This window comes from Oncorhynchus tshawytscha, linkage group LG09 (assembly GCF_018296145.1).
Source record: "Oncorhynchus tshawytscha isolate Ot180627B linkage group LG09, Otsh_v2.0, whole genome shotgun sequence".
NCBI classification, from domain to species: Eukaryota; Metazoa; Chordata; class Actinopteri; order Salmoniformes; family Salmonidae; genus Oncorhynchus; species Oncorhynchus tshawytscha.
In genome coordinates, this window is record NC_056437.1 from 12,419,635 (window position 1) to 12,442,652 (window position 23,018).

At 44.1% G+C, this 23,018-nt stretch overlaps 1 protein-coding gene across 1 annotated transcript in view; it reads left to right on the forward strand.

Moving 5' to 3' along the window:
* Positions 1–23,018, forward strand: part of LOC112257386 (dopamine beta-hydroxylase-like) — a 61,231-nt gene that overhangs the window by 30,672 nt on the left and 7,541 nt on the right. Inside the window, exons 7-10 of the mRNA XM_024430908.2 lie at positions 1,874–2,017; positions 3,205–3,243; positions 4,342–4,401; positions 13,028–13,155. Of these exons, the coding sequence (XP_024286676.2) occupies positions 1,874–2,017; positions 3,205–3,243; positions 4,342–4,401; positions 13,028–13,155 (371 nt within the window). The remainder of the gene's footprint in view (positions 1–1,873; positions 2,018–3,204; positions 3,244–4,341; positions 4,402–13,027; positions 13,156–23,018) is intronic.

Here is a 23,018-nt window from a genome sequence, read left to right on the forward strand (position 1 = left end):
GGGAGGGTCTGGGTGGGCGTCTGTCCGCGGCGCCGAACAGGCGGGAGACTCCGGCAGCTCCAGAGTGAAGGGCGATTCTGGCATCGCCTGGCTGACTGACGGCTCTGGCGGCTCCTGGCTGGCGGCTCTGGCGGCTCCTGGCTGACTGGCGGCTCTGGCGGCTCCTGGCTGACTGGCGGCTCTGGCGGCCAGGACAGACTAGCGACTCTGGCGGCTCAGGACAGACTGGCGGCTCTGGCGGATCAGGACAGACGGGAGACTCTGGCTGCTCAGGACAGACGGGAGACTCTGGCGGATGAGGACAGACGGGAGTCTCTGGAGGCTCAGGACAGACTGGAGACTCTGGAGGCTCAGGACAGATGGGAGACTCTGGCGGCTCAGGACAGGCGGAGACTCTGGCGGCTCAGGACAGGCGGGAGACTCTGGCGGCTCAGGACAGGAGGGAGACTCTGGCGGCTCAGGACAGGCGGGAGACTCTGGCGGCTCAGGACAGGCGGGAGACTCTGGCGGCTCAGGACAGGCCGGAGACTCTGGCGGCTCAGGACAGGCGGGAGACTCTGGCGGCTCAGGACAGACGGGAGACTCTGGCAGCTCAGGACAGACGGGAGACTCTGGCAGCTAAGGACAGACGGGAGACTCTGGCAGCGCTGGGCAGGAGGAAGGCTCTGGCAGCGCTGGACAGGCGGGAGTACCTGTAGGGAGAAGATGGAGAGACAGCCTGGTGCGGGGGGCTACCACCGGAGGGCTGGTACATGGAGGTGGCACCGGATAGACCGGACCGTGAAGGCGCACTGGAGCTCTTGAGCACCGAGCCTGCCCAACCTTACCTGGTTGAATGCTCCCCGTAGCCAGGCCAGTGCAGCGAGGTGGAATAGCCCGCACTGGGCTGTGCTGGCGAACCAGGGACATCATGCGTAAGGCTGATGCCATGTACCTCGGCCCGAGGAGAAGCACTGGAGACCAGATGCGTAGAGCCGGCTTCATGGCACCTGGCACGATGCCCACTCTAGCCCGGCCGATACGGGGAGCTGGAACGTACCGCACCGGGCTATGCACACGCACCGGGGACACCGTGCGCTCCACCGCATAACACGGTGCCTGCCCGGTCACTCTCTCTCTCCGGTAAGCACGGAAGTTGGCGAAGGTCTCCTACCTGGCTTCGCCACACTCCCTGTGTGCCTCCTCCAATACATTTTTGGGGCTGCCTCTCGGGCTTCCAGCCGTGCTGCCGAGCTAGCTCCTCATAATGCCGCCTCTCGGCTTTCGCTGCCTCCAGCTCTGCCTTGGGGCGGCGATATTCTCCCGGCTGTTCCCATGGTCCCTTGCCGTCTAATATTTCCTCCCAAGTCCAGTTCTCCAGGTATTGCTGTCTCTCCTGCTGCTGCTGCCTGTTACCACGCTGCTTGGTCCTTTCTTGGTGGTGGGTGTTTCTGTAAGGGTTGTCGTCGGTGGAAGAAGGATCGGACCAAAGCACAGCGTGTTAAGTGTTCATGATGATTTTAATAAAAGAAAGCACTGAACACTGAATCAAAACAATAAAAGATGACGTGAATATACAAAACCGAAACAGTACCGTGTGGCCCAAACACTCACACGGAAACAAACACCCACAAACCAAAAGTGAAACCCAGGCTACCTAAGTATGATTCTCAATCAGAGACAACTAACGACACTTGCCTCTGATTGAGAACCATACTAGGCCGAACACAAAAACCAACATAGAAAAAAACCCATAGAAAAACAAACATAGACTGCCCACCCCAACTCACACCCTGACCATACTAAAACAAAGAATAAAATAACAGAACTATGGTCAGAACGTGACAAATGGACCTTTCTTAACGTGTCCAATTCCTCTCATGACCTCCACCAGGCCCTTCCTCCAGGGGGGATCAACATCTTTGCGTCCCAGCTGCACACCCACTTGGCTGGGAGAGGGGTGAGGACGGTCCTGGTGAGGGGTGGAAGAGAGGTGAAGGTGGTACAGGAGGATAAGCATTTCAGCACCCACTATCAGGTAACCCCTCTGGCTACATCAGGTATGCACCAACAAATACACAAGCGCACACAGAGCTCTCTCTCTCTCTCAAGGTACTACTAAATTCTCCAAGGTTCAGTGAGGCAAGACACACACATCTGGTTTGCTGCTGCAGAACAACACAACTCTCCCTTGACCTGTATTCATATCCTTTCTCTGACTGACCTGTATTCATATCCTTTCTCTAACTGATCAGTATTCATATCCTTTCTCTAACTGATCAGTATTCATATCCTTTCTCTAACTGATCAGTATTCATATCCTTTCTCTAACTGATCAGTATTCATATCCTTTCTCTAACTGATCAGTATTCATATCCTTTCTCTAACTGACCTGTATTCATATCCTTTCTCCTACTGACCTGTATTCATATCCTTTCTCTAACTGATCAGTATTCATATCCTTTCTCTAACTGATCAGTATTCATATCCTTTCTCTAACTGATCAGTATTCATATCCTTTCTCCTACTGACCTGTATTCATATCCTTTCTCCTACTGACCTGTATTCATATCCTTTCTCTAAATAGTCTAGATGCAACCCCGAGGGACATAAACCATTTTATTTGTAGATGTTATCGCAGGTGCAGCGAAATGCTTGTGTTTCTAGCTCCAACAGTGTAGTAATACCTAGCAATACAAAAGAAGTGTCATGTAAGACTTTCTATTGAGACTCTCTCTGTATGTATTACAACTATTTTCCTCGTATCTTCTAACCTCCTGCCTGTACAACACTCTTCCTTGTATCCAGCTCATATCTTCTGATTAGTCTAGATACAAGACAACTTTAAGCAACATCAAAACAAGAAATCACAGCTAGATCATTGTGTTTTATAAAAATAAATAAAGAGAGTTACACTCTGTATATACAAGCTGCCAGTTATTTATTATAGTTATTATAGTTATAGTTATAGTTATTTATTTATTTCAGCATCACAGTGACTTCTTCAGGATGAAGGTGGATTGTTGGTGTTTTACCAATTCAATTACTGGGAGTTTATACTGTATAGAGTGAGTGCGAATCTCTTTATTATTATTTTTTATAGCCTACAGTTTACTCACCGTTAGTCAGCACCTCTACTAACTTTTCTTGGCTCATGTTTTTCACTGGATCATTGTGTTTTGAAAGCAATTAAATCGATGAGAATGTTGTTGTCTCCTCCTGCAGATAATCAGAATGCTGAGGAAGATGGTGACAGTGCTGCCTGTAAGTATGCTCCTCTTTCTACTGTCACAGCTGTCTCAGCAGGTGGGATAAGATATCACACAGTACGGTGGGTTTTGTCTCTGGAATAAGATTCAGTAAAGGGAACGGGGGCAGTGAGAGAAGGAAGGGACTATTACAGACCTGAGGAAGAGAAGATGACTGAGGGCGAAACAAGACGAGAACAACAGAGATGATACACAGTACTACTACAGCTACAGTCTGCCTCTGCTCTTCTGCAGATCAACAGAGATGATACACAGTACTACTACAGCTATAGTCTGTCTCTGCTCTGCTGCAGAACAACAGACATGATACACAGTACTACTACAGCTACTGTCTGTCTCTGCTGTGCTGCAGAACAACAGAGATGATACACAGTACTACTACAGCTACAGTCTGTCTCTGCTCTGCTGCAGAACAACAGACATGATACACAGTACTACTACAGCTACAGTCTGCCTCTGCTCTTCTGCAGATCAACAGAGATGATACACAGTGCTACTACAGCTACAGTCTGTCTCTGCTCTGCTGCAGAACAACAGACATGATACACAGTACTACTACAGCTACAGTCTGTCTCTGCTCTGCTGCAGAACAACAAAGATGATACACAGTACTACTACAGCTACAGTCTGTCTCTGATCTTCTGCAGAACAACAGAGATGATACACAGTACTACTACAGCTACAGTCTGTCTCTGCTCTGCTGCAGAACAACAAAGATGATACACAGTACTACTACAGCTACAGTCTGTCTCTGATCTTCTGCAGAACAACAGAGATGATACACAGTACTACTACAGCTACAGTCTGTCTCTGCTCTGCTGCAGAACAACAAAGATGATACACAGTACTACTACAGCTACAGTCTGTCTCTGATCTTCTGCAGAACAACAGAGATGATACACAGTACTACTACAGCTACTGTCTGTCTCTGCTGTGCTGCAGAACAACAGAGATGCAGAGTTGCCTGTTTAAAAATAAAGAGGAACAATGCAAATATTCTGTAAACCATGGTAACTTGTTGTTACCCTCTCGGAAGATATGTGTAAAACATTGGCAGAACATTGCCTGATTTGAGTGTGTGTGTCCCCAACAGGGGGACGTCCTCTTGACAAAGTGTACATACAACACAGAGGACAGGAGCCAGCCTACAGTGGTGAGTATGTTTGGTTTTCACTACAAGTGCAGCCATGAAATGTAGCAAATGGTTATGCAGACCGCAAACATGCATACACGGATACATGCACACATGCACTTGAAGGCGAGTCTAGACTGACTGATCTACAAATCACCTTCATAAATAACTCGATACTATTTGTAGAATAGTAAGTCAGTTAATCACGATCTACCCATGATACATAATGATACATAACGGTCTCGATGCTCTTCACAGCAGTGGCTGTGTTCGAAGCATCTATCCAGTAACTTTAGCCAACCAGCTTAATGTGTTTAATGTGGGTATATCCTCCTACCACAGACAGACAGGGCTCAGAGCGGCTCTACTGCCCTGCCCAGATCTCAGTAATCTGGGGTCAGACACAGTGAGAAGGAGGCTCTGGGCTGGAGGATGATGATGATGATGCTCTCTCCTCCTCTCCTCTGATGCTGAGAGAAGTGGACAGAAGTGGACACACACAATCACTCTCACGCACGTACAATTGCACGAACAGACACATGCACAAATATAAACACACATACTCACACACTGTCCTCAGTGTTTCTGGGGTTACGATAAGGGCAAGGAGGAAATTCCGGGGAATTGAGAAAGTTTCTCTTTCCTCCAGAGGTTGCAATATAGTGAGGAGATTGTTACAGAGAGTGATACTTTGGATCGTCTGCAATCAGATTGCATTGAGCCACAAGGTCTGAATGAACAGCTGTCTGTTTTGGTAAATACATTTTTCCTTTGTTGATATCTGTCTTTTGCTATTCAAGTGGGATGTATGTGGAGGAGTCTGAAATGTATATGTATGGGGAGGAGACATCGCCAAAGTCGAGGATCGGTAGGATGGTCAGTTTGGCTGCATGAGTGAAGAAGGGTTTGTTGTGAAATAGGAAGCCGATTCTAGATTTAATTTTGGATTTGAGATGCTTAATATATATGTATATGTATGGGGAGGGGTCTGGCATGTATATGTATGGGGAGGGGTCTGGAATGTATGGGAGGGGTCTGGAATGTATATGTATGGGGAGGGGTCTGGAATGTATGGGAGGTGTCTGGAATGTATATGTATGGGGAGGGGTCTGGAATGTATGAGAGGGGTCTGGAATGTATATGTATGGGGAGGGGTCTGGAATGTATATGTATGGGGAGGGGTCTGGAATGTATGAGAGGGGTCTGGAATGTATATGTATGGGGAGGGGTCTGGAATGTATGGGAGGAGTCTGGAATGTATATGTATGGGGAGGGGTTTGGAATGTATAGGAAAGAGTCTGGAATGTATGGGAGGGGTCGGGAATGTATATGTATGGGGAGGGGTCTGGAATGTATGGGAGGGGTCTGGAATGTATATGTATGGGGAGGGGTCTGGAATGTATGGGAGGAGTCTGGAATGTATGGGAGGGGTCTGGAATGTATATGTATGGGGAGGGGTCTGGAATGCATGGGAGGAGTCTGGAATGTATATGTATGGGGAGGGGTCTGGAATGTATGGGAGGGGTCTGGAATGTATATGTATGGGGAGGGGTCTGGAATGTATGGGAGGAGTCTGGAATGTATATGTATGGGGAGGGGTCTGGAATGCATGGGAGGAGTCTGGAATGTATATGTATGGGAGGAGTCTGGAAAGTATAGGTATGGGGAGGGGTCTGGAATGTATGGGAGGAGTCTGGAATGTATATGTCTGGGGAGGGGTCTGGAATGTATGGGAGGAGTCTGGAATGTATATGTGTGGGGAGGAGTCTGGAATGTATAGGAAGGAGTCTGGAATGTATATGTATGTTGAGGAGTCTGGAATGATTAGGAGGAGTCTGGAATGATTAGAGGGGTCTGGAATGTATGGGAGGAGTCTGGAATGTATAGGAAGGAGTCTGGAATGCATATGTATGTTGAGGAGTCTGGAATGATTAGGAGGAGTCTGGAATGTATATGTATAGGGATGGGTCTGGATATAGATAGATGACATCGCCAAAGTCGAGGATCGGTAGGATGGTCAGTTTGGCTGCATGAGTGAAGAAGGGTTTGTTGTGAAATAGGAAGCCGATTCTAGATTTAATTTTGGATTCGAGATGCTTAATATATATGTATATGTATGGGGAGGGGTCTGGCATGTATATGTATGGGGAGGGGTCTGGAATGTATGGGAGGGGTCTGGAATGTATATGTATGGGGAGGGGTCTGGAATGTATGGGAGGTGTCTGGAATGTATATGCATGGGGAGGTGTCTGGAATGTATGGTAGGTGTCTGGAAGGCATATGTATGGGGAGGGGTCTGGAATGTATGAGAGGGGTCTGGAATGTATATGTATGGGGAAGGGTCTGGAATGTATGGGAGGGGTCTGGAATGTATATGTATGGGGAGGGGTCTGGAATGTATGGGAGGAGTCTGGAATGTATGGGAGGGGTCTGGAATGTATATGCATGGGGAGGGGTCTGGAAAGCATGGGAGGAGTCTGGAATATATATGTATGGGGAGGGGTCTGGAATGTATGGGAGGGGTCTGGAATGTATATGTATGAGGAGGGGTCTGGAATGTATATGTATGGGGAGGGGTCTGGAATGTATGGGAGGAGGCTGAAATGTATATGTATGGGGAGGGGTCTGGAAAGCATGGGAGGAGTCTGGAATGTATATGTATGGGGAGGGGTCTGGAATGCATGGGAGGAGTCTGGAATGTATATGTATGGGAGGAGTCTGGAAAGTATAGGTATGGGGAGGGGTCTGGAATGTATGGGAGGAGTCTGGAATGTATATGTGTGGGGAGGGGTCTGGAATGTATGGGAGGAGTCTGGAATGTATATGTGTGGGGAGGAGTCTGGAATGTATAGGAAAGAGTCTGGAATGTATATGTATGTTGAGGAGTCTGGAATGATTAGGAGGAGTCTGGAATGATTAGGAGGAGTCTGGAATGATTAGGAGGGGTCTGGAATGTATGGGAGGAGTCTGGAATGTATAGGAAGGAGTCTGGAATGTATATGTATAGGGATGGGTCTGGAATGCATAGGAGAAATCTGGAATGTAAATATGTATGGGGATGGGTCTGGAATGTATATGTGTGGGAGGGGTACACAATGTATATGTATAGGGATGGGTCTGGAATGTATATGTGTGGGAGGGGTCTGGAATGTATATGTATAGAGATGGGTCTGGATTGTATAGGAGGAGTCTGGAATGTATATGTATGGGGAGGGGTCTGGAATGTATATGCATGGGGATGGGTCTGGAATGTATATGTGTGGGAGGGGTCTGGAATGTATATGTATGGGAGGGGTCTGGAATGTATAGGAGGAGTCTGGAATGTATATGTATGGGGAGGGGTCTGGAATGTATGGTAGGGGTCTGGAATGTATATGTATGGGAGGGGTCTGGAATGTATATGTATGGGAGGGGTCTGGAATGTATATGTATGGGAGGGGTCTGGAATGTATATGTATGGGAGGAGTCTGGAATGTATATGTATGGGAGGGGTCTGGAATGTATATGTATGGGAGGGGTCTGGAATGTATGGGAGGGGTCTGGAATGTATATGTATGGGGAGGGGTCTGGAATGTATGGTAGGGGTCTGGAATGTATATGTATGGGAGGGGTCTGGAATGTATATGTATGGGAGGGGTCTGGAATGTATATGTATGGGAGGGGTCTGGAATGTATGGGAGGGGTCTGGAATGTATATGTATGGGAGGGGTCTGGAATGTATATGTATGGGAGGGGTCTGGAATGTATATGTATGGGAGGAGTCTGAATGTATATTTATGGGGAGGGGTTTGGAATGTATAGGAAAGAGTCTGGAATGTATGGGAGGGGTCGGGAATGTATATGTATGGGGAGGGGTCTGGAATGTATGGGAGGGGTCTGGAATGTATATGTATGGGGAGGGGTCTGGAATGTATGGGAGGAGTCTGGAATGTATGGGAGGGGTCTGGAATGTATATGTATGGGGAGGGGTCTGGAATGCATGGGAGGAGTCTGGAATGTATATGTATAGGGATGGGTCTGGATATAGATAGATGACATCGCCAAAGTCGAGGATCGGTAGGATGGTCAGTTTGGCTGCATGAGTGAAGAAGGGTTTGTTGTGAAATAGGAAGCCGATTCTAGATTTAATTTTGGATTCGAGATGCTTAATATATATGTATATGTATGGGGAGGGGTCTGGCATGTATATGTATGGGGAGGGGTCTGGAATGTATGGGAGGGGTCTGGAATGTATATGTATGGGGAGGGGTCTGGAATGTATTTGAGGTGTCTGGAATGTATATGTATGGGGAGGGGTCTGGAATGTATGAGAGGGGTCTGGAATGTATATGTATGGGGAGGGGTCTGGAATGTATATGTATGGGGAGGGGTCTGGAATGTATGAGAGGGGTCTGGAATGTATATGTATGGGGAGGGGTCTGGAATGTATGGGAGGAGTCTGGAATGTATGGGAGGGGTCTGGAATGTATATGTATGGGGAGGGGTCTGGAATGCATGGGAGGAGTCTGGAATGTATATGTATGGGGAGGGGTCTGGAATGTATGGGAGGGGTCTGGAATGTATATGTATGGGGAGGGGTCTGGAATGTATGGGAGGAGTCTGGAATGTATATGTATGGGGAGGGGTCTGGAATGCATGGGAGGAGTCTGGAATGTATATGTATGGGAGGAGTCTGGAAAGTATAGGTATGGGGAGGGGTCTGGAATGTATGGGAGGAGTCTGGAATGTATATGTCTGGGGAGGGGTCTGGAATGTATGGGAGGAGTCTGGAATGTATATGTGTGGGGAGGAGTCTTGAATGTATAGGAAGGAGTCTGGAATGTATATGTATGTTGAGGAGTCTGGAATGATTAGGAGGAGTCTGGAATGATTAGAGGGGTCTGGAATGTATGGGAGGAGTCTGGAATGTATAGGAAGGAGTCTGGAATGCATATGTATGTTGAGGAGTCTGGAATGATTAGGAGGAGTCTGGAATGTATATGTATAGGGATGGGTCTGGATATAGATAGATGACATCGCCAAAGTCGAGGATCGGTAGGATGGTCAGTTTGGCTGCATGAGTGAAGAAGGGTTTGTTGTGAAATAGGAAGCCGAGTCTAGATTTAATTTTGGATTCGAGATGATTAATATATATGTATATGTATGGGGAGGGGTCTGGCATGTATATGTATGGGGAGGGGTCTGGAATGTATGGGAGGGGTCTGGAATGTATATGTATGGGGAGGGGTCTGGAATGTATGGGAGGTGTCTGGAATGTATATGCATGGGGAGGGGTCTGGAATGTATGGGAGGTGTCTGGAATGTATGAGAGGGGTCTGGAATGTATATGTATGGGGAAGGGTCTGGAATGTATATGTATGGGGAAGGGTCTGGAATGTATGGGAGGGGTCTGGAATGTATATGTATGGGGAGGGGTCTGGAATGTATGGGAGGAGTCTGGAATGTATGGGAGGAGTCTGGAATGTATATGTATGGGGAGGGGTCTGGAAAGCATGGGAGGAGTCTGGAATGTATATGTATGGGGAGGGGTCTGGAATGCATGGGAGGAGTCTGGAATGTATATGTATGGGAGGAGTCTGGAAAGTATAGGTATGGGGAGGGGTCTGGAATGTATGGGAGGAGTCTGGAATGTATATGTGTGGGGAGGGGTCTGGAATGTATGGGAGGAGTCTGGAATGTATATGTGTGGGGAGGAGTCTGGAATGTATATGTATAGGAAAGAGTCTGGAATGTATATGTATGTTGAGGAGTCTGGAATGATTAGGAGGAGTCTGGAATGATTAGGAGGAGTCTGGAATGATTAGGAGGGGTCTGGAATGTATGGGAGGAGTCTGGAATGTATAGGAAGGAGTCTGGAATGTATATGTATAGGGATGGGTCTGGAATGCATAGGAGAAGTCTGGAATGTAAATATGTATGGGGATGGGTCTGGAATGTATATGTGTGGGAGGGGTACACAATGTATATGTATAGGGATGGGTCTGGAATGTATATGTGTGGGAGGGGTCTGGAATGTATATGTATAGGGATGGGTCTGGATTGTATAGGAGGAGTCTGGAATGTATATGTATGGGGAGGGGTCTGGAATGTATATGCATGGGGATGGGTCTGGAATGTATATGTGTGGGAGGGGTCTGGAATGTATATGTATGGGAGGGGTCTGGAATGTATAGGAGGAGTCTGGAATGTATATGTATGGGGAGGGGTCTGGAATGTATGGTAGGGGTCTGGAATGTATATGTATGGGAGGGGTCTGGAATGTATATGTATGGGAGGGGTCTGGAATGTATATGTATGGGAGGGGTCTGGAATGTATATGTATGGGAGGAGTCTGGAATGTATATGTATGGGAGGGGTCTGGAATGTATATGTTTGGGAGGGGTCTGGAATGTATATGTATGGGGAGGGGTCTGGAATGTATGGTAGGGGTCTGGAATGTATATGTATGGGAGGGGTCTGGAATGTATATGTATGGGAGGGGTCTGGAATGTATATGTATGGGAGGGGTCTGGAATGTATGGGAGGGGTCTGGAATGTATATGTATGGGGAGGGGTCTGGAATGTATGGTAGGGGTCTGGAATGTATATGTATGGGAGGGGTCTGGAATGTATATGTATGGGAGGGGTCTGGAATGTATATGTATGGGAGGGGTCTGGAATGTATGGGAGGGGTCTGGAATGTATATGTATGGGGAGGAGTCTGGAATGTATGGGCGGGGTCTGGAATGTATATGTATGGGGAGGGGTCTGAAATGTATGGGAGGGGGTCTGGAATGTATGGGAGGAGTCTGGAATGTATATGGAGGAGTCAGGAATGTATGGGAGGAGTCTGGAATGTATATGTATGGGGAGGGGTCTGGAATGTATATGTATAGGGATGGGTCTGGAATGTATATGTATGGGAGGGGTCTGGAATGTATATGTATGGGAGGGGTCTGGAATGTATATGTATGGGAGGGGTCTGGAATGTATATTTATGGGAGGGGTCTGGAATGTATATGTATGGGGAGGGGTCTGGAATGTATGGTAGGGGTCTGGAATGTATATGTATGGGAGGGGTCTGGAATGTATGGGAGGTGTCTGGAATGTATATGTATGGGGAGTGGTCTGGAATGTAGGGGAGGGGTCTGGAATGTATATGTATGGGGAGGGGTCTGGAATGTATGGGAGAAGTCTAGAATGTATGGGAGGAATCTTGACTGATGATCATACTCTTGCTTGAATAACCTGTGTAGTTGCTACTACTGACAGTATTGATTGACATAATGATCGGGACACTCCCCTGGGAGGATATATAGGTGCCTCCCACCCTTTTTCTACTCAAAGCTCTGAAGAAAACGATTGATGCGGAAATGTAAGCTGATTGTTTTCTTGTCCTGTCAATAAATCTATCAGATTTACCCAGCAAGGGAGAGCTGCTTTTTCTTTATTTTCCTGGATAGTCACCAGTTGAAGTATCCTGGGGTAAGGAATGATAGTCACCAGTTGAAGTATCCTGGGGTAAGGAATGATAGTCACCAGTTGAAGTATCCTGGGGTAAGGAATGATAGCCACCAGTTGAAGTATCCTGGGGTAAGGAATGATAGCCACCAGTTGAAGTATCCTGGGGTAAGGAATGATAGTCACCAGTTGAAGTATCCTGGGGTAAGGAATGATAGTTACCAGTTGAAGTATCCTGGGGTAAGGAATGATAGTCACCAGTTGAAGTATCCTGGGGTAAGGAATGATAGTCAGCAGTTGAAGTGTCCTGGGGTAAGGAATGATAGTCACCAGTTGAAGTATCCTGGGGTAAGGAATGATAGTCACCAGTTGAAGTATCCTGGGGTAAGGAATGATAGTCACCAGTTGAAGTATCCTGGGGTAAGGAATGATAGTCAGCAGATGAAGTATCCTGGGGTAAGGAATGATAGTCACCAGTTGAAGTATCCTGGGGTAAGGAATGATAGTCAGCAGTTGAAGTATCCTGGGGTAAGGAATGATAGTCAGCAGTTGAAGTATCCTGGGGTAAGGAATGATAGTCAGCAGATGAAGTATCCTGGGGTAAGGAATGATAGTCACCATTTGAAGTATCCTGGGGCAAGGAATGATAGTCAGCAGTTGAAGTATCCTGGGGTAAGGAATGATAGTCACCAGTTGAAGTATCCTGGGGTAAGGAATGATAGTCACCAGTTGAAGTATCCTGGGGTAAGGAATGATAGTCAGCAGATGAAGTATCCTGGGGTAAGGAATGATAGTCAGCAGATGAAGTATCCTGGGGTAAGGAATGATAGTCAGCAGATGAAGTATCCTGGGGTAAGGAATGATAGTCAGCAGTTGAAGTATCATGGGGTAAGGAATGATAGTCAGCAGATGAAGTATACTGGGGTAAGGAATGATAGTCAGCAGATTAAGTATCCTGGGGTAAGGATGTTTTTTTAAAACTCACACACTGTCCTCAGTGATGCCTGAGCTAGCTGTTTCTGGGGTTATGATGAAGGCATGGAGCTAAACCCAGGAACCTGACTCCTCCCTCTCTCTCTCTCTCTCTCTCTCTCACTGTCTCTCTCTCTCTCCCTCTCCCTTCCTCTCTCTCCCTGTCTTTCTCTCCCCCTTTTTCCCCCTCTCTCCCTATCTTTCGCTCTGTCTCTCTCTCCTCATTTTAATCCAGGGAGGCTTTGGGATCATGGAGGAGATGTGTGTGAACTATGTACACTACTACCCCAGAACTCAACTAGAACTCTGTAAGAGTAACATTGACCCTGGATACCTGCAGAAGTACTTCAGCTTCATCAACAGGTAATATACAGTACATGGGCACCACAGAAGACTGGTAAAGGGGATGACGGCTCATAATAATGTCTGGAATGAAGTGAATGAAATGGCATGTGTTTGATACAATTCCCTGGTGTTTTTGATACGATTCCACTAATTCTGCTCCAGCCATGAGCCCATCCTCCCCAATTAAGGTGCCACCAACCTCCTGTGATGGGCACACCAACTTGGGGGAGTGGGCGGGCACTCGCGCACACACACACACACACACACACACACACACACACACACACACACACACACACAGTACTGTAGCTTCATCGGCAGGTAACACACGCACAGGATAGCTTCATTTGCAGGTAACACCCATCCTCTTTATTAAGAAGAGCTAGCTGTCATCTTTAACCAAACACACACTGCATCTTCATTTCCGTTTTTTGCTGACTCAGCTACCATTAGAAAATCAATCTCTGGAGAACAATCAATATTCTCCTCATCAAACAGCTGTTATTGTTCAGCAGATGAAATCCACTCACACAGACTTCACACGAACCAGCAGAAGAAAACTGCTCATTCCATTCCTTATATAAAACAATCACCAACACAAGGTCAAGAGGTGTGACAACTATGTCACATAAAACTCAGTGTTTGGTAACAGATTTGTGATGTCCCAATACCATGGCATCGTGTTTATGAACTGATATACAAAAACAGCAATGTTTATTTTTTTTCCTTTATTTAACTAGGCAAGTCAGTTAAGAACATATTCTTATTTTCAATGACAGCCTAGGAACAGTAGGTTAACTGCCTGTTCAGGGGCAGAACGACAGATTTGTACCTTGTCAGCTCGGGGGTTTAAGCTTCCCCCCTACTTTTTCGGAAATTCTGTTAAAAATCGCGCAACATTTTGGCGTCCTGCTACTCAGGCCAGGAATATAGTATATGCATATGATTAGTATGTGTGGATAGAAAACACTCAGACGTTTCCAAAACTGTTTAAATCACGGCTGTGACTATAACAGAACGTCTGTTTCATCGAAAAGCGCAGGAAAATCTGATCACTGGAGATGGGAAAAAATATCCATGCGCCACTCCCATGAATTGTTAAAGGTGAACCGTAATATATGAGGCCGAGCTTGCAGTACCTACAGCTTCCACAGGGTGTATAGAGTCTCCTCATTTGAATCTGAATTGATTCTTGGTAGATCCGACCAAAGGGAACCGATTCTCTCCGACCACCGACCCGAGGCATTGTCTCTGTGTTTTTCCGGACATTTTTCCACACGGCAGGCTATCGAATTTACATCGCCTCCTGATGATTTTTATAGCTTATTAACGTGTAGTTATACCTAAAGTTGCATTAGAAAGGTATTTCGAAGTGTTTTGTGAAAGTTTATCGTCGAATTTTTAACTTTTAAAAAATGACGTTACGTTATGAAACGCTCTTTTTTTCCGTTTTCCACACAGTCTTCATAGATCGATATCTAGGCTATATATGGACCGATTTAATCCAAAAAAGACCCAGTATTGATTATGGGACATCAAGGTGTGCAAAGAAAGAAGATGGTCAAAGGTAATTAATGTTTTATATTTTATTGTGCGGTTTGTGTAGCGCCGACTATGCTAATTCTTTTGTTTACATCCCCTACGGGTCTTTTGGGGTGTTGCATGCTATCAGATAATAGCTTCTCATGCTTTCGCCGAAAAGCATTTTAAAAATCTGACACGGTGGCTAGATTCACAATGACTAGCTTTATTTCAATACCAAACATGTGTATTTTAATGAACGTTTGCGTTTTAACTAATACTATTAGCGTGTAGCGTCGCGCATGTGCATTTCTAGAGCTCTAGGTGGGACGTCTGCGTCTCAAGTAAGCTCAAGAGGTTATTAAGAACATATTCTTATTTTCAATGACAGCCTAGGAACAGTAGGTTAACTGCCTGTTCAGGGGCAGAACGACAGATTTGTACCTTGTCAGCTCGGGGGTTTGAACTTGCAACGTTCCGGTTGCTAGTCCAACGCTCTAACCACTAGGCTACCCTGTACGCATCAATCTGTATTATTAAATTTAAACACAATTAATAAATTATCGTCACAAAACAATAAAAACATCTATACATGGGGCATTGAACAGTCAGACAGTGCAGACTGCCACGAGGAAACAGAATGAATGGATCATTTCTCTTGGTACTGTCCTTCGGTGGTTATGAAGTCATAATGTCTGTGTTCAGATGGACCTACAAACAGTATTGTTAGGAGATCTGAAAATCCACAATCAAAAGGAAATATGATTATACTCTTAGGTAAAGTATGTATTTTCAGGGAAATCTCAATAGAAATGGTACGGAATATAGAGGTTCGTGACCCTCATAAGACATCACAGTAAAATAGAGGGATGTATTGCAAAAGGAGAGAGTAAATGGGTAAAGATGGTTAGTCTGTAGACATCTGAGGGTTGGAATTAAGATTAGAGTGATTGGTTGATTGGCCAATATAATTGGAATCCAGTACGATTAGGATATAAACTATATACAGTGCCTTCAGAAAGTATTCAGACCCCTTGACCTTTTCCAAATTTTGTTACGTTATAGCCTTTTTCTAAAATGTATTTAAAAAAATGTATCCTCACCAATCTAAACACAATACCCCTCAATGACAAAGCTAAAACAGTTTTTAGAAATTTTGGCAAAATTATTACACATAAATACATAAAAACCTTATTTACATAACTATTCAGACCCTTTGCTATGAGACTCGAAATTGAGCTCAGGTGCATCCTGTTTCTATTGATAATCTTTGAGATGTTTCTAACACTCGATTGGAGTCCACGTGTGGTAAATTCAATTGATTGGACATGATTTGGAAAAGCACACACCTGTCCATGTAAGGTCCCACAGTTGACAGTACATGTCAGAGCAAAAACCAAGCTATGAGGTCAAAGGAATTGTCCGTAGAGCTCCAAGACAGGATTATGTCTAGGCACAGATCTGGGGAAGGGCTCCAAAAAATGTCTGCAGCATTTAAGGTCCCCAAGAACACAGTGGCCTCCATCATTCTGAAATGGAAGAAGTTTGGAACCAGCAAGACTCTTCCTAGAGCTTGATCAGGGAGGTGACCAAGAACCCGATGGTCACTCTGACAGATGTCTAGTGTTCCTCTGTGGAGATGGAAGAACATTCCAGAAGGACAACCATCTCTGCAGCACTCTACCAATCAGGCCTTTAGGTAGAGTGGCCAGACTGAAGCCGCTCCTCAGTAAAAGGCACATGACAGCCCACTTGGAGTTTGCCAAAAGGCACCGAAAGACTCTCAAACCATGAGAAACAAGATTCTCTGGCCTGATGAAACCAAAATTAAACTATTTGGCCTGAATGCCAAGCATCACGTCTGGAGGATACCTGGCACCATCCCTACGGTGAAGCATGGTGGTGGCAGCGTCATGCTGTGAGGATGTTTTTCAGGGGCAGGCACTGGGAGACTAGTTAGGATCGAGGGAAAGATGAACAGAGCAAAGTACAGAGAGATTCTGCTGCTTTTGCAACAGCTAATGGGGATCCTAATAAAATACCAAATACCAAACATGATTGAACATTTCCGGTGAGACCTGAAAATAGCTGTGCAGCAATGCGCACCCATCCAACCTGACAAAGCTTGAGAGGATCTGCAGAGAAGAATGGGAGAAACTCCCCAAATACAGGTGTGCCAAGCTTGTAGCGTCATACCCAAGAAGACTCGAGGCCGTAATCACTGTTCAAGGCTGCTTCAACAAAGTACTGAGTAAAGGGTCTGAATAGTTATGTAAATGTTATATTTCTGTTTTTCATTTTTAATAAATTAGCAAACATTTATAAAACCTGTTTTTGCTTTGGCATTATGGGGTATTGTGTGTAGATTGATGAGCATTTACATGTTTATTTTATTTTTTAGAATAAGGCTGTAATGTAACAAAATGTGGAAATGTCAAGGGGTCTGAATACTTCTGAAGGCACTGTATACACTTATTCCACATTTTGTTGTGATACAGCCTGCTTTAAACAAAACATCTCACCCATCTACACACAATACCCCATAATGAAAAAGTAAAAAAATGGTTTTAGACATTGTATTGAAAATGAAATACAGAAATATCTCATTTACATAAGTATTCACACCCTTGAGTCAATATATGTTAGAATCAGCTTTGGCAGTGATTACAGCTGTGAGTCTTTCTGGGTAAGTCTCTAATTTGGATTGTACAATATTTGCACATTATTCTTTGAAAATTTTTCAAGCTCTGTCAAATTGCTTGTTGATCATTGCTAGACAGCCATTTTCAAGTCTTGCCATAGATTTTCAGGCCGATTTATGTCAAAACTGTAACTAGGCCACTCAGGAACATTTAACGTCATCTTGGTAAGCAACTCCAGTTTATAGTTTGCCTTGTGTTTTAGCTTATTGTCCTGCGGAAAGGTACATTTGTCTCCCAGTGTCTGTGATTTTGCCTGTGCTTAGCCCTATTACATTTATTTTTTACCTTTTAAAACTTGCTTGTCCTTGTCGATGAAAAGCATACCCATAACATGATGCAGCCACCACCACGCTTTGTATTCAGGACATAAAGTTAATTTCTTTGCTACATTTTTTGCAGTTTTACTTTAGTGCCTTATTGCCAAAAGGATGCGTATTTTTTATATTTTATTCACTTCTCGACTGACGGATCTTACAGATAATTGTATTTGGGGTACAGAGATGAGGTAAAAATCATGTTAAACACTATTATTGCACAAAGAATGAGTGAATTTTTACTCCTGAACTTAAATAGGCTTGCCCTAAAAAAGGGGTTGAATACTTATTGAATCAAGCTATTTCAGTTTCGTGCTCAGTTATTTGTAGTTCATTTCTAAAAATGAAAAACTTATTTCAAAATTCCACTTTGAAATAAGGGTTATTGTGTGTAGACCAGTGACACACAATCGACATTTTATCCATTTTAAATTCAGGCTGTAATACAACCAACATGTGGAAGAAGTCAAGGGGTGTGAATACTTACTGAATTTATATTGAATTGTAATGTTTTCCACCAAGTCATTGGGGCATGGAGTCTACAAGGTGTCGAAAGCATTCCATAGGGACGTTGGCCCATGTTGACTCCAATGCTTCCCACAGTTGTGTCAAGATGGCTGGTAGTGGATTTCTACTCCGAACAGCTCATTCCATCTCATCCCACAGATGCTCAGTTGGATTGAGATCTGGTGACTGGGAAGGCCACTGCAGTAAGCTGAATTCACTGTCATGTTTATGAATCCATTCCTGGACAATCCTAACCTTGTGTCAAGGATCATTATCCTGCTGAAGAAATATATTTTTGTACACTGCTGCCATGAAGGGGTGCACCTGGTTGACAATGATGTATCCTGTGGCTTTCAAACGTTGCTCCACTTTTATCACGGAGCCCAATGTGCGCCATGAAAACACACCCCACACCACCACCTGGTACCAGCAGGATTGGGTAGGTTACTTTCTAAATGTAATCTGTTACAGGTACTAGTTAACCGTCCAAAATTGTAATCAGTGACGTAACTTTTGGATTAACCAAACTCAGTAACATAATCTGATTACATTCCGTTACTTTTAGACGACTTTCCTCTTAATCTTAAGAGGCATTAGAAGAAGACAAAAAAGCAATTTCCCAATTGAATGACATATATTGCAGGATAAATCCATGTTAAAGTTTACACAGCTGGCCATACATGGATTTAAACTTTTACTTTATGGGTTGGTTATGTAGTCTTCTTCTAACCCATCACTTTCTACCACACATAATAATATGATTAAATTATATCTTTACATTAAAAACCGAAGTCTATCAGAAGTTTAGTCATTCCAATAAATGCATTTGATTTGTATTTATTTATTTAACTAGGCAAGTCAGTTAAGAACAAATTCTTATTTACAATGACGGTCTACTTTTATAACCCTTGATCTTCAAGAATAGGACTTGGAAATATGGAAGTATAGATTAGCCAAACTGTTTTACCTGAGCATGACCCCTAAACTAAGGACATATTAGCCAGCCCTACTCTGTTGTTTAGGATTTTGCGCTCATGGAATGACATGCTTTGAGCACTACTGAAAACTGCTATTTACATGTGAAAAATGAATGCCATATTCTGCATTTGCCAAAGGCCTATTGTTTACCTTTTTGTTGGTGACACTTTGATATATTGATAATATGCAGCTGTTTAAAGTGCAAATTCACAGATGAAACAATAACAAAACAGTTGACCCGCCTCTATTTTGGTAAAAAGCTGAGGGATGGGCCTGGAGAAATGTAACAACTCTGAGGTTAATAGACAGAGCTATGGATGCAAGGACTGGCCATCCATGATATCAACATTATTGTTTTAACCGTGTTATGAGGCTATACAGTGTTTGTTTACATTTACAATACTTATAAACATTGCATATAAACAAGCTTATATTTCGGGTTCTCATGGAATGTGTCAATTGAACTAAGCTCATGAGGCATTTAAGTTATATTCTTCAAGAATCAGTGGATATACACTACCGTTCAAAGTTTGGGGTCACTTAGACCTGGTTTTTGGAAGAAAAGCAAATGTTTTTGTCCAATTAAATAACATCAAATTGATCTGAAATACAAGTGAAGACATTGTTAATGTTGTAAAGGACTATTGTAGCTGGAAAAGTCTGATTTCTTATGGAATATCTACATAGGTGTACAGAGATCCATTATCAGAAACCTCTCCTGTGTTCCAATGGCACGTTGTGTTAGCTAATCCAAGTTTATCATTTTAAAAGGCTAATTGATCATTAGAAAACCCTTTACCAATTATGTTAGCACAGCTGGAAACTGGTGTTCTGATTACAGAAGCAATACAACTGGCCTTCTTTAGACTAGTTGACTATCTGGAGCATCAGCATTTGTGGGTTCGATTACAGGCTCAAAATGGCAAGAAACAAAGATCTTTCTTCTGAAACTTGTCAGTCTATTCTTGTTCTGAGATACGAAGGCTATTCCATGTGAGAAATTGCCAAGAAACTGAAGATCTCATACATCGCTGTGTACTACTCCCAGAACAGCACAAACTGGCCCTAACCAGAATAGAAAGAGGAGTGGGAGGGCCGGTGCACAACTGAGCAAGAGGACAAGTACATTAGAGTGTCTAGTTAGAGAAACAAGACGCCTCACAAGTCCTCAACTGGCAGCTTCATTAAACACTACCTACAAAACACTAGTCTCAATGTGTTTGATGAAGGCCACTGTCAACATTGAAGAGGCGACTCCGGGATGCTGCAAAGAAAAAGCCATTTCTCAGACTAGTTCTTCAAAAGTATCGGTAATCTGATCAAATAAATGTTGCGGGTAATGTAACAGATTACAGTTACCGTTTTTTTGGTAATCCCTTACATGTAGTCCGTTACTCCCCGACCCTGGGTACCAGCCTGAAATGTTGACACGTGGCATGATGGATGCATGTACTCTGGGTTTTGTCCATACTCTAGTTAAGCGTGAAACAGCAGGAAGTGGGATTCATCGGACCAGCCAATGTTTTTCCAATTCTCAAGTGTTTATGTTCCATAGCCCACTGCAACCGCAGTTTCTTGTTTTTTCCTGAAAGATGTGGAACTCTATACGGTCGTCGGCTGCCATTACCCCATTCATGTCAAGGTACAACAAGTTTGCATTATTTAATGGCTCTTTGGGCACCAATGTTGGACTGTCAGTTGACTAACTGTAGCCCTTCTATTGCTCTGCACAATGTGTCAGCCTCCTTTGTTCTCATTAATAACCCATTTTCGACCACTGGCCTGCCATTGGCTGGATATCCTTTGGGTAGTGAAACATTCTTGATACACGGGACACTGTTGAGATTGAAAAACCCAGCAGCGTTGCAGTTCTTGACACACTCAAACCAGTGCGACTGGCAGTGACTACCATACCCTGTTCAAAGGCGCTTAAATCTTTTGTCTTGCCCATTGTCCTCTGAATCCATGTCTCGATTTGTCTCAAGTCATGAAAATGCTTCTTTAACATGTCTCCTCCCTTTCATCTTCACTGATTGGTGGATTTAACAATTTACATCAATAATAGATCATAGCTTTCACCTGGGTTCACCTCGTCAGTCTATGTCAAGAAAATAGTTTTTAATGTTTTGTACACTCAGTGCATACAGCGCATTCGGAAAGTATTCAGACCCCTTGACTTTGTCCACATTTTGTTAGGTTACAGCCTAATTCTGAAATTGAATACATTTTTCCCCCTCATCAATCTGAACACAATACCCCAGAATGACAAAATAAAAACAGTTGTACATTTTTTTTACTAATTAATAAATAAAAAAACTGAAATATCACATTTACATAAGTATTCAGACCCTTTACTCAGTACTTTGTTGAAGCACATTTGGCAGTGATTACAGCCTCCAGTCTTCTTGGGTATGATGTACAAGCTTGGCACACCTGTATTTGTGGATTTTCTCCCATTCTTCTCTAATGATCCTCTCAAGCTCTGTCAGGTTGGATGGGGAGTGTTGCTGCACTGCTATTTTCAGGTCTCTTCAGAGATGTTCGATCGGGTTCAAGTCCAAGCTCTGGCTGGGCAACTCAAGGACATTCATAGACTTGTCCCGAAGACACTCCTGCATTGTCTTGGCTGTGTGCTTAGGGTCGTTGTCCTGTTGGAACGTGAACCAAGCTCTGAAGCAGGTTTTCATCAAGGATCTCTCTGTAATTTGCTCCGTTCATCTTTCCCTCGATCCTGACTAGTGTCCCTGCCCCTGAAAAAGATCCCCATACCATCATAGCATGATGCTGCCACCACCATGCTTCACCGTAGGGATGGTTCCAGGTTTCCTCCAGACGTGACACTTGGCATTCAGGCCAAAGAGTTAAATCTTGGTTTCATCAGACCAGAGAATCTTGTTTCTCATGGTCTGATAGTCTTTAGGTGCCTTTTGGAAAACTCCAAGCGGGCTGTCATGTGCCGTTTACTGAGGAGTGGCTTCCGTCTGGCCACATTACCATAAAGGCCTGACTGGTCAAGTGCTGCAGAGATGGCTTTTCTTCTGGAATGTTCTCCCATCTCCACAGAGGAACTCTAGAGCTCTGACAGAGTGACCATCAGGTTCTTGGTCACCTCCCCGACCAAGACGCTTCTCCCCTGATTTCTCAGTTTGGCCAGGCGGCCTGCTCTAGGAAGAGTCTTGGTGGTTCCAAACTTCTTCCATTTAAGAATGATGAAGGCCACTGTGTTCTTGGGGACCTTCTATGCTGCAGAAATTGTTGGTACCCTTCCCACAATCCTATCTTGGAGATCTACGGACAATTCACTTGACCTCATGGCTTGGTTTTTGCTCTGACATGCGATGTCAACTGTGGGAACTTATATGGACAGGTGTGAGCCTTTCCAATCAATTGAATTACCACAAGTGGACTCCAATCAAATTGTGGAAACATCTCAAGGATGATCAATGGAAACAGGATGCACCTGAGCTCAATTTTGAGTCTCATAGCAAAGGGTCTGAATACTTACGTACATTTCTGTTTTTTATTTTTAATACATTTGCAGAAAATCTAAAAACCTGTTTTTGCTTTGTCATTATGGGGTATTGTGTGTAGATTGCTTTTGTATTTTGTGTTTTGTATTTAATCAATTTTAGAATAAGGCTGTAACGTAACAAAATGAGGAAAAAGTTAAGGGGTCTGAATACTTTCTGAAGGCACAGTAATAAATGGGATTAGAAAGGATGCAGGTAATGGTATTTGATAGATTCCAGTTCTTTCATAGATGATCTACCTCCCACTCCACATTCATTCACATAAACCTGGTTCTCCGTATGCTCCTTATTTGTTTTTACAACAAGCTCTGTCTACGAGGGAGTACTAA